The following is a 12,998-nucleotide window of genomic DNA, read 5'->3' on the forward strand; positions in this document are numbered from 1 at the left end:
TTAAGTGCTGCACTTTTAATTTTATTAAAAAACAAGCAAGTATCTTCAACATACCAAATGCTTTCACATTTCTGCCTGCAGGCACTGACCACAAAAATACAGACCCAACACAACAAAAGCAATTAACACAAGGTAATTAAGTGGTAGTTACAAGTGGTGGGCAGGGGAAAAGTGCAAGAGGCCAGCTGGCTGCGCAAGTGGAGTCATCACATGTGTCCTCAACATTGTGGGTTTAGGGATCATGTGCAATCAGTTCACTTCTAAGAGGACTGGGGTTGAGGACTCGAGCTAGGCTGCTCTAAACTTGTACAAACAGAGTTACAAATCAGAGTGCCAATTTATCTGTAGGGTTTGTTTAAGCAGTTCAAATCTGAAAGACTGCTGGCAGAGCCCTGAACTGGATTGAGAACAAACGTTTTTATGAGCCATCATCATCCAACTCCACAAAGTGCCTGCCTTACTCTAGGGTTTTTCTCAGCCAAATCTACTCATCTGATCAGGATGCCCTCTTGCCTGGACAATGTCAGAGGAACAAGGAAAACAACTGAGCTTTCCAGCTCTTCCTTTTCAACATTCCGTGTTAGTCACCAAAAAGTAACACATAATGGAAATTCTCTAGATTACAGCTTATTTCCTGTTTAGTGCATTCTGTGTTGATGTCGTCCTTTAACAGTGAGGTAGCTCAGGGCATCCTTAGAGAGACTGAAGTGTTCTTGGTCTGATATCTGATACCAGCAACACATTTCTTTTTTTTTTTTTTTGAGACGGAGTCTCACTCTTTGGCCCAGGCCCCACTGCAGTGGCGCTATCTCGGCTCGCTGCAAGCTCCGCCTCCCTACAAGCTCCGCCTCCCGGGTTCACGCCATTCTCCCGCCTCAGCCTCCCGAGTAGCTGGGACTACAGGCACCCGCCACCACGCCTGGCTAAATTTTTGGATTTTTAGTAGAGACGGGGTGTCACCATGTTAGCCAGGATAGTCTCGATCTCCTGACCTCGTGATCCACCTGCCTCAGCCTCCCAAAGTGCTGGGATGACAGGCGTGAGCCACCGCGCCCGGCCTTTTTTTTTTTTTTGAGATGGAGTCTTGCTCTGTTGCCCAGGCTGGAGTGCAGTCGTGTGATCTCCGCTCACTGCAAGCTCTGCCGCCTGGGTTCAAGCAATTCTCGTGCCTCAGCCTCCTGATTAGCTGGGATTAAAGGCATGTGCCACTGTACCTGGCTAATTTTTTTTGTATTTTTACTAGAGACGGCGTTTCACCATGTTGACCAGGCTTGTCTCAAACTCCTGACCTCAGGTGATACACCTCCCTTAGCCCCCCAAGTGCTGGGATTACAGGTGTGAGCCACCGTGCTCAGCCTCAGCAGCATATTTCTATTTATAGTTTCTAGGTGATTTATTTTCTGCAGACTTTCTTGCAGATGGTTAAGCTCAATCATTTCATTTAAGTTTTATAAACGTCTGTATTAGAGGATGGCATTTTAAAATTCTTTCCCCAGAACCCTGGAATGTACCTTTTTGGGCTATGCAAGCCTCATGCACTGACTACACAGGGCCACATGGGTAAATATATATGTATTGATGTGTATTTACATATCAAAAATTAAATAGACTATATGCTTAAATTAGAAACACAAAGAACAAAGGCTAAGTTCACTGCTTTACTATTCAATAAAATAGCTTTAAAAACTGTGAAACAGCCAAGTGGCCACATTCTAAACAGCGACGGAGACCTCCAAAATATTCTGTCCACCAAAAAAACACGAAGTTTCTGAATATGTAAAAATTAGTAGAAAATCAATTAGGTGACAAAGTCATTATAGTAGTGGCTTTCAAACCCTTTATAAAAAATAGCAGAATCATTTTAAATGTGGAATTATTTTATCTACTGAGATCTGAAGCAGCACTCAGTATACACAAGTGTGGCTGCATTGACTGCAGTGAGAAGGCAGGAGCCTCCATGGCTCACTGCCCCTTGGAGGCGCACTGCACCAACTCCTGAAGCAACTCCTTGTCCCCCAACACTGCATGGGTCACAGTCCAAAAACTGATTCCACATATGAATCATACCAATTTTTATGTAACAGAGTTCAGACAAATATATCAATTTGGGTATGATACAAATAAGTTTTTCATAGAGTTCTTTTAGAAAAGTGATTTTGAGGGAAGAGGACAGTGGAGTAGAAGAAAAACAATTTTAAGAACATACAATTAATTCAATTTTTCGGCATGGTATCCCACCTAGCAAAAGCCCTAGGTGAATACATGAGGTTCAGACCAGAAGCTTTCAAATTTCAGTATGCTTAAGAATCGCCTGAGGCGCTTGTTAATAAAAACAGAGATTTCTATGTTGCATCTCCAGAGACAGGGAATCATTAAGTTAAGGGTTGGGCTCAGGAATCCATACTTTCAACAGCCTGCCCAGGCATTCTGATGCTGCAGATAGCCTGCAGCGCGTACTCTGAGGAACAAGAGAAAGGCTTCAAGGGAAAAACTGAAAAAGACAGGGGGACACTGTTTAAAAGCAAAACCCAAACAAACCACCTTTTCTGTCTTGTTGCTGAGAATGAATTCAGATTGGGATAAACCACCTTTTCTTTCTTTTTAAATATCTAGATATTTTAAATATATCTACTTATATTCCACTGTCCTCAACTGGGTAGAAATATTTAAAAAATTATCAATATAAAATGCTGGTTCTTGCTTCAATATTATCATTTTGAAGGAAAACCACATAAAACCATTACCCATTCTAATGACTTTTTTGGCCAAATTATGTATTTGGGTCCACATTAATCGTTAAATTAGTATAACCTTTAAAGTTTTCAAGTTAGTGCAAATTTAAAATTCAATAAATATATTAAATACAATTTTACTTTATATTACAAATGTAAATTATTTTTCTTTTGACATGCTGGTAGTATTCATTTTTACAACGCAAACTGACTTTACAATTTCTGAGTCACAGTATATTTTATAACTCTAAGCAAATGTATTTCACAAAGCAAACACTATGTTTTTGACATACTCTAAAAAAATAAAAATAAATAATTTTGATTATAAAATTTGTATAAACTTAGCTACATTAGGGGTTCACAGCTAATTGTTGCAGAAAACCTAAAACACACCTGAATCATGTAACTTTACTAGCAGACAACTTGTATTTTAAAACACAAGTCAGTTTGATTTCTATTAAACATGACAAAACACTGAAAATTATCATTATCTGCCTAAGGGATCTTTAAGAGCTGCCAGGTATTCAGTATTTAAGCCACTACGTTTATAGGAATTAGGAATGTATTGGGATAGTAAAAAGATGAGAGAAATCTGGAAACAGACATGGAGATATGATTTACTTCATGTATTTCTTCCTGAGAATGTAGAAGTTATTTTTTTAAATATCAAGACAATTTAAAATGGAACAGGAAAATCTTATGGCAATTTTTTTGGTAAAGTGTAGAATCCCTGGTAATATAAACAATCACTACCCTAATATGTAACTTGCAAACATGAAGTCTTATAAATTGTACTTAAACAAGGCACATGCCTATACATTTATTTGAAATGCTGGGTAAATGTGCCCAAAAAGTAAGTGAATTTTGCAAAAACAAGATAATGATACATTTTATGAGATGGTATTCTGAAATAGCTTCCCTAAATGAAGTCTAAATAAGTGAATAAGCCAGCAGAAAAACTTCATGACAGACCAGTAGTGATGCAAAAACCTTACTAGATTACAATAACCAAAAAATCAACTTATTTAGATAAATGAGGGCATTTTACATAAGCCTGTTCTAAATACAATGTAATATTATGGTTGGTATTAAAATTATAATTTTTAATTGTAGTTTTCACAATTAAAAAACTGTATTAGTTATTGTGATTATTTTCATTCCAACATCCTAAATTGATTTGCTTCTACTACAATTAGCACTACGAATTATATAACAGGTAAACTATAACCTACAGCAAAGTGGATTTAACAGTGTATTTATAAAATGTGATGTCTTTAACAATTTTGATCATGAATGAAAAGATAAACTTCATAATACTCAGAACATGATTGTCCCATTAAAAAAAAAAAACAAAACAAAACTCTGCCATCCTCACTGCCATGGTTACTTACCATGAAAGGTATATAAAGAAGCTGAAAACAGATCTGCTCACAAAGTTTCTCAAGACTAGAATTTAAGATCACCCGAGGAGATCTGGAAGAGGTTAATTTAGCAAAATAAAGTATTTCATAAAATGTACTGACTACTGTATACATTACTAAGTTGCTCTTTGAAAACATGGTCTGGGCCTGAGGTGAGGCAAACTTAGGTTTATGGCGATTCACGGATGACAGATTCATAATAGACCCTCAAAGACAGCTAATGGTATTTTGGGGGATACATTCTGATCTTTCAGAGATTAATGTCATGAAAGACCACAAAGCCTGCGCCATGTGTCAGAAAAACACCAGGCTGGATGCCCTCTGGGTCAGCCGACCTGTGGGTCATGACCCTTGGGCTGGTCAACAGCAGCGAACAAGCACCCTCTAATGGGAACCATGAAACTAGCCCTTCAGTAAGTTTGTGGCAATTGAGGGGCAAATAAAACAATGAAACAAAGCTTTCAGTTATCCAAAAGTAGTTCCCTAGTGCTTTTCATGCCCTCCTTCATTTTTCAATACAATGAGGAATATTTGTGAAGAATAAGAATATCTAGATTTCTGTCAGGAGAATTAAATTAGAATTTTAATTAATAGACTAAATTTCTATCTGATTGTGACTAGCAGAATTTATGTGATCAATTTAACTTATTAAATAAAGCTACAGAACGTAAACACTAAACACAGGTACCATACCACAAGGTAAATAATAAATAATTTAAAAATATATCTCTCTCATTTTAAAATAAATATGATATAAACATTTTAGCAAAGATTTCTGTCCACTTACCTCCCTAAGGGGAAATTCTGTTAAAAGACTACTGTATTTCAAAATACTACAAGACCACCAAATTTTTAAAACTTATCAGTCAGCCTTGAGCTTTTCCTAAGCAATTGATCTCACCGTTGTTTCCTTTAAGCACGTTTTTTGAAGTGTTGACGCTGTCTTTTAATAAAAAGAGCGGCTGATAAACTGTTCAGCTCAGAACCTATAACTTACAATCCCAAGTGCTCTGAATCTTACATCTTACCAATTCACTTATCTGTTTCTCTTTTGGCTACACTGGTGTTATAAAAAAGATCCTGAATTGCAGCTCAAATGGTTACCTACAGAATTAAACAACATTTACGTGTCTGAATAAGTTCCTAAAATAAAAATTGTAATACAAATTTTAAGTATGATCTTTTTTTACTATTCTCCTTTTGGGGGTTCCTAGAAATCAATAAATCTACAACTTGGTTTGGGTTGTAGAAAATCTTAAGAGGCATGCTGCAGGAGGATGCCCACAATTAACCATGCTGGTTTGACAGTAATCATTTCCTTTCAAAAAAGCAGGTTAATTTGATCTTTCCACCCACACCTTGTTGGAGATATAATGTGTCCATCCATTGTGTGTCCATCATATGCATGGTTCAAAAATAAGAAATGAGACAGCACATACTTCAGAGTGAGTCCCACTCTCAAAACAGTCATAACAAATTTTCACTCTCATGTAAGTTTTTGTGACTTTTCGTAAGTTAATACTATTCATTTGAAGTATTCTGCTGAAAAAAGAACAAACATTTGTAAATAACTGAAGGCTGGCTGGTTTGGGGATGCTATTTACAAAAATGTATACCCATTATACTACTAGTGAAATTAAGACTGAATAGCTGATAGAGAATTTCTATTAATACTTTTGGATGAACATGTATCTACTTGCGTGAGGATTCTATGCAAAGTTTTCACTCCCTCATCCATCTATTCAGTCGCCTTTATATCTTCTTGATCCGAAGTACTAGAGATGTCATCATCTGTTTGTTCTCCAGAAAAATATAACATCATTGCATGTGTCTTGTGAGTTATGGTGACAGTGCAGGGCCCTTGGGCCCAAGGCTCCCCATCCACCTGCATTGGCATCATGGAGCACTTCAAAATCAGCTGATATTAGGGAACAAATAATGTTTAAAAGTCAGTCTCCCAAAATTTAGAAAGGTCTTCCTTAATAATACCATCCACAATCCCTTAACCCTTATGCATTTCATTTTTAGAAAATATTAATCTGAATATGTTTTTATTCATTGATTAAGGAATTCTTTTTTCAAGTGAACGTTTTATCTCATGGATCTTGAGCCATGTTTCTATTTCTTCCTCATCCCACTCTAGCCCCTAGTGTACAGTGACCAGCTGCATGAGCCATAGACCACTGTTTAAAGAAAAGTATAGCATGTGGCCGGGCGCGGTGGCTCACGCCTGTAATCCCAGCACTTTGGGAGGCCGAGGCGGGCGGATCATGAGGTCAGGAGATCGAGACCATCCTGGCTAACACGGTGAAACCCTGTCTCTACTAAAAATACAAAAAAATTAGCCGGGTGTAGTGGCGGGCGCCTGTAGTCCCAGCTACGTGGGAGGCTGAGGCAGGAGAATGGCGTGAACCCGGGAGGCGGAGCTTGCAGTGAGCCGAGATTGCGCCACTGCACTCCAGCCTGGGCGACAGAGCCAGACTCCGTCTCAAAAAAAAAAAAAAAAAAAGAAAAGTATAGCATGTATATTTTACATATCAACAGCTTAGAATTGGATTGGGACAAATTAGCCTGTTACAGCTATATTTCACCTACCCTCACTGTATGTGCCTGTCCTATTCGAAAAGGATTAGCCAGTTTTACTTGAATCTGAGCACAGTGGAAAGACCCATATACTCCAACGACTTCCAGTAGACCATCGTCATGCCTAAAATTGCAAAAAGAAAATATGGATTATATGATGCAATAAAAAATCAGTTATGCTAGAGCAATTACTTTTTAACACAGTTGGACCATCAACTTAAAAAATATTTATAACTAATGAGATACACAAAAAAGAAAACTTGAGGAAAAATGTTAAAGTCTATAAACAAGAGATTGCTTTAAATAAAACAGTGACATAAAAAAACAGACCACAAATGTACATACCTGGCTAGAGGGTAAGTCTCGTCCCCCATCCCTTCCCATAGTCTGCAGCCACCGCCCCAGTATCCGATGTTCAGAACTATAATACCTTCCAAGCTGGGCAGTGCTACTCGCTCACCATCCAGTTCTAGCTTTAAAGAAATACAAATAGATAGTGACTACAGGATACACAATTTCCACACACATCCATTTAGAATTCACATCTATTTTCATAAATGTGCTTATATATGAGAGATGCACGTGTAGAAGATGCTCCCTACCTCTCACTCAGGGCTTCTCATCTGCCCTTTTCTATCTCTTCAGTAGAACTGCTTCTATCAACATCATCAATAATGTTCTTTTTGTTGAGCCTCGTGATTTTTTCAGGACTTACCTAACTTGCTGTTTCAGTAGCACCTGACACTTGCTGACTCCCTTCCTCTTTTCCTAAAATCTTCTTTCCCTTTGCTTCCTGGGAACCACAGACTCTACTTCCCTGGATGTTCCTTCTCAGGAAAGTAAACTGGGCCAGATCCATCTATCTGCTGCCTATAAAACATGTCCATGGACTGGCACCAAAAACTCTTATGTAAAAAATTGATCAAGCAACTTTTCTGCAATTTGCTCCCTGTTCCCCAATGTACCTACCAGGAAAGAGTAACAATCTTCCCCTCCTCCTTCTCTTAGCTAACTCTTACTTACTCTTTCCTGGTTAAGCAGGTTAACTCACCCCCAACCCAGCTGTTTAAGCCAGAAACCTGGCAGTTATCTTTGATTTCTTTGACTTTTTACCCTCCACATCCCCTTAATCACTAAAAACAGTTGATGCTATTTCTATGTCTTTCTCTCTCTTCACCATTTCTTCCCTAAAATATTTCTATCTGGCCTATCTGCCTCTAGCTTTACTTTCTTATGCATCCCTCACAGAGCAGTTGGATCGACACTTAAAAAATGCAAATATGTCATCCTCTAATTACAACCCTTCAATGGCTTCACTTCAACCCTTCAATGCCCATGATGAAATACAAGCTCCAATACCAGGCAAATATGACACTCTGTGATTTGACTTCTGTCCATCTCTCTAGCCTCAGCGCTTGTCACTTTCCTTCCTGAAAGCTATGCTCCAGCCTGAACTCACTCAAATATGCCATGTATGCCTCTGGGTCTTTTGCAGATGCTGTTTTTAGCCTACAGCAATCTTCCCTTCCTCCTTCTCTTAGCTAACTCTTACTTATTTTCAGATTCCAGCTTGTCACTTCTTCCAGAAAGACGTGCTTATACTGCCACTTTCCCTAGTCTCTGTAGCTCCTAGGTTACGTATTGCAGTTATTTATTCCTGTAAGACCACATGCTTTTCTTATATAACTTCTCATACTGCATTGCAATGTGATTTAAATATCTTTTTGGTTTCTTCTTGGAGACAGGGTCTCAATCTGTCACCCAGACTGGTGTGCAGTGGTACAATCATGGCTTACTGTAGCCTCCGCCTGCTGGGTTCAAGTGATCCGCCTCCCTCAGCCTCCTGAGCAGCTAGGACCACAGGTACATGCCACTATGCTCAGCTATTTTTATTTTTTATAAAAGTGGAGTCTCACTATGTTGCCCAGGCTAGTCTCCTCGCCTCAAGAAATCCTCCCACCTTGGCCTCCCAAAGTGCTGGGATTACAGGCATGAGCCACTGTGCCCAGACTGGCTTAAATATCTTTCTTCACCCTAGACTGTAAATGTAGAGCAAGGGATTTATCACTGTTTACCTCCAGTATCGAGGATAATGACTATTTTATAGGTATATAAATAAAATTTATTTTATTTCTGTATAATTAAAAATAATTTGTATTTTTATATAAATAAAATGTCAGACAATAAAATAAAGGTCTTTATTTTATATGCTTGTATGCTTTACTCTACCATCAAAGCCTAGGAAAAATAAAATAATGATAAAGTAACATAACACTCTTTTTAACAGAAAATCTTGCTTACTTCTACGCCATGGCAGCCCAGAGACTTTGAGCTAAACATTACGCCTAACGGCAACATTTTTCCTTGACTAATGTATAATCAGTCTCCTTACTCCCTGCTCATTGTCTCTTTTCCCAAACTGTTTATGATCTCTTTTTATTATTTTATCAGTTCTAGGTTTCTCTGAATTAATGTCTTTGTTGTTGCTATTAACCATTACAGATTCTTTTTGGAATCAAGCAAGGAATACATATAAGACTGCCATATTTGGCTGGGCGCGGTGGCTTACGCCTGTAATCCCAGCACTTTGGGAGGCTGAGTCGGGCAGATCACGAGGTCAGGAGATCGAGACCATCCTGGCTAACGCGTGAAACCCCGTCTCTACTAAAAATACAAAAAATTAGCCGGGCGTAGTGGTGGGCGCCTGTAATCCCAGCTACTCGGGAGGCTGAGGCAGGAGAATGGTGTGAACCAGGGAAACAGAGCTTGCAGTGAGCGGAGATCGCACCACTGCACTCCAGCCTGGACGACAGAGTGAGACTCCATCTCAAAAAAAAAAAAAAAAAAAGACTGCCATATCATGATGTCAGAGGTGCTGTTGCAATAAGCAATCATTAATATTCTATTTTTACTATTTATACATTTTTATTATTTTTTATTTATTAATTTTTTTTGAGACGGAGTCTTGCTCTGTCCCCTAGGCTGGAGTGCAGCGGCGCGATCTCGGCTCACTGCAAGCTCCGCCTCCCGGGTCCACGCCATTCTCCTGCCTCAGCCTTCCAAGTAGCTGGTACTACAGGCGCCCGCCACCACGCCTGGCTAATTTTTTTTTTTTGTATTTAACATTTTTATTTTGGTATGTAAGAGAGATACCCGACAAAAATAATCTGAATTAAACTTTCCATTTAAACTTCCTCTGTGTCTTTATGTTGAGTCAGGCACTGTATTAGATAACTGTAAATTATTTATCATGTATGAATGGAGGCCACTCACCCTAATAGTTAAACAGACTGGATTTACATAAATCTGGGTTCACATCTTGATTACATGTGCATTTAGGCATTAAATGAGAGAATTTGGGCAAATTACTTCATTTAAAATAGTTTTCTTTTCTGCATAATGTGAATATATAATATATGCCTTATAGAATTGTGGAGAGAATTTAGAGGGACAATGTGTATAAAACATGTAGCAAAGTGCCTGGCACACAAATAAATACTCTATGTATGCTGGCAAAATATATTAACAAAGTTTAGCATTTCTGTTTAAAAAGTCTTCATAATCCAGAGACCACCTAAAACTTTAAAAAATAAAAAGTGTTAATAGCTTACCTCAACTTTTTTATTCAAATCTTTACATTCTTGCACTAAACAATCTTTGGTTCCATAGAATAAGTAAACCGCCTATGAAAAATGGACAGAAAATATAATATTAAAACAATCTAACCCTGTAAACAATAAGAAAAAATACGCTGTATCAAAGCTCCCTTTAAGAATGTTGAAGCACACATTCTCCTTATGGTAGACTAGACGCTGATGAAAAGAAGGGCAACCAAAGGGGATACTTTTGGTGTGCAACCTCTGGCCCTATCCAACACCTCCATTCTAGTAATTTTAAAAGGTAAAATTGGAATCCACTAGGATCAGCAATGGAAATCTATAATCAAAACACAATGTAAAAATAAAAATGCCTTTAACATATTACAGATACTTTTGGCATCATTTGTATTTTACATTTTATTCTCTTAGGCTATTAATAGTTTAAAAGTTCTAGGTGAACTGTGGTACAGTAGATGAAATATTACTCATCCTTCTTTTTTGGAAGATGACAATACAGGCCATTCCATTTAAGTTTAATTATCCTCTTTCTCAGGGGAAATGTGGGATAGAAGTTATTTTTTCTTTTTCTTTTTTTTTTTTTTTTTTGAGATGGATTCTCGCTCTGTCACCAGGCTGGAGTGCAGCTGTGCGATCTCGGCCCACTGCAACCTCCGCCTCCTGGGTTCAAGCAATTCTCCTGACTCAGTCTCTCAAGTAGCTAGGACTACAGGCATGCACCACCACATCCGCCTAATTTTTGTATTTTTAGTAGAGATGGGGTTTCACCATGTTGGCCAGGATGGTCTCCATCTCCTGACCTCGTGATTTACCCACCTTGGCCTCTCAAAGTGCTGGGATTACAGGCGTGAGCCACCACGCGCGGCCTAGAAGTGATTTTTTTCTAAATGGTGTTTTCTCCCAATTTATCAAAAAAGTTGTATTTTATAAAGAAAAATATTCGAATTAGAAAATTCCACTTTTTCCCAGTACTTCAGATTACTTAAGAATAGTAATGCGTATTAATCTAACAAACATTTTCTAATCACTTATGAATACAAAAAGGTTGATGTAAGGACTGAGTTAATTATCAATTGTATAAATAGTAATATGTATTACCTTAGTAACTATATTAATAAAAGGGAACTATTTCAAAATTTGAAATATTTGTAAAACAGAACCAGGAATATAATTGCTATGTATTTATTTTTGATATCCTGTTGGTCAATCACCAAACGTTATTAAAAAAATTCCTAAGCAAAATTCCATCAACGGAATCAACTATACTAGAAACCAGAGATGACCTTAGTTCAAAGCTGTGGCAAACAGGCTGCTCTTTTATCCCATCTGCCTTTTGGAGGTTTTTCAAACCAATGAAATCTACTTTTCAATTAATGACTTCACCAAAAATTTATTCTGCCTAAAATTTCCTTCCAATTTTAGCTGCCATTTAAGATAAACTATCATATATTCCATTTAGTTGCCATCTAAGCAAAATATGCTATAAAACATCCCAAATTTGAATTTAAAAAATTTGTTAGAGTTATATAATACTTTGGTAACGTTGTTTTGTTTTGTTTTTTGAGATGGAGTTTCATTCTGTTGCCCAAGTTGGAGTGCAGTGGTATGATCTCGGCTCACTGCAACTTTTGCCTCCTGGTTTCAAGAGATTCTCCTACCTCAGCCTCCCGAGTGGCTGGGATTACAGACACCCACCACCATACCCGGCTAAATTTGTATTTTTAGTAGAGACAGGGTTTCACCATGTTGGCCAGGCTGGTCTTGAACTCCTGACCTCAAGTGATCCACCTGCCTCCGCCTCCCAAAGTGCTAGGATTATAGGCATGAGCCACTGTGCCTGGCCTGATAAAGCACATTTAAAGATCTAATTAAAAAAAAAAAAAGATCTAATTTGACAACCCTACAGAAAACAGAGCAGGTAAATATTTCTGTAAGTTAGTTAAATCTGAACCTAGGAGTGCTAAATATAATTGAACTATTGATTTTTACTGTACCTTCGGTGATAAGCAGGAAATGTTATTTTATCCAACACACCTTATTAAGAATTCTGCTAGAAAACAGAGATGGTGCCTTCTCACGATGAGCATGAAAATTGAGAGCCATGAGTGCATCAGGTCCAACAGAAAAATAGTTGTTCATTGTGAATTCCTGTGAGAAAGGGTAAGAATAAGCAACAGACTATGGTTCCACCTAAGCTTGAGTCATAATTAAATGTCAATCTTAGTCTTTGTGTTCTTTTGACAACGGAGATGCTTTCTGCATTTACTTTTCACATGGCTATTTTATACTGTCCGGTGAAGTTACCAGAAATAAAGCTTCCATTTAAGGCTGATAACTACAGATGTGAATCTCATCTTCCATTTCTGTTTTATACGCTACACCTCAGACCTTACCATCTAGAATGGCTCTACTTGATGCTTCCAGGCTTTTCATGCCTGTGTTCCCATTACATTTGCTCTTTACATTTATCACAGCCTCCAAGCTCTCAGCTTCTATTAGTCCCAACCCAGGCTACTGGTCTCACCTTAATTTATCTTACTTCCCAATGCGGCCTGGATTCCAAGGTCAATCATTTCAATGACTGTACTCAACACCATCCTTCGTTCCAACACTCCCTTGACCTCTTCTCAATTTAGCCTTTTTTT

General features: G+C 38.0%; 1 protein-coding gene across 2 annotated transcripts in view; it reads right to left on the minus strand.

Annotated features, from left to right (window-relative positions):
* Positions 1-12,998, minus strand: part of DGKE (diacylglycerol kinase epsilon) — a 35,129-nt gene continuing 22,131 nt past the window's right edge. For both annotated transcript variants that reach the window (XM_031011594.3, XM_063706247.1), the window contains exons 8-12: positions 12,388-12,501; positions 10,348-10,419; positions 7,082-7,209; positions 6,749-6,860; positions 1-6,071 (exon numbers count right to left, since the gene is read on the minus strand). In XM_031011594.3, the coding sequence (XP_030867454.3) occupies positions 5,892-6,071; positions 6,749-6,860; positions 7,082-7,209; positions 10,348-10,419; positions 12,388-12,501 (606 nt within the window). In that variant the 3' untranslated portion in view covers positions 1-5,891. The remainder of the gene's footprint in view (positions 6,072-6,748; positions 6,861-7,081; positions 7,210-10,347; positions 10,420-12,387; positions 12,502-12,998) is intronic.

Source organism: Gorilla gorilla, chromosome 4 (genome assembly GCF_029281585.2).
Source record: "Gorilla gorilla gorilla isolate KB3781 chromosome 4, NHGRI_mGorGor1-v2.1_pri, whole genome shotgun sequence".
Classification (NCBI taxonomy): Eukaryota; Metazoa; Chordata; class Mammalia; order Primates; family Hominidae; genus Gorilla; species Gorilla gorilla.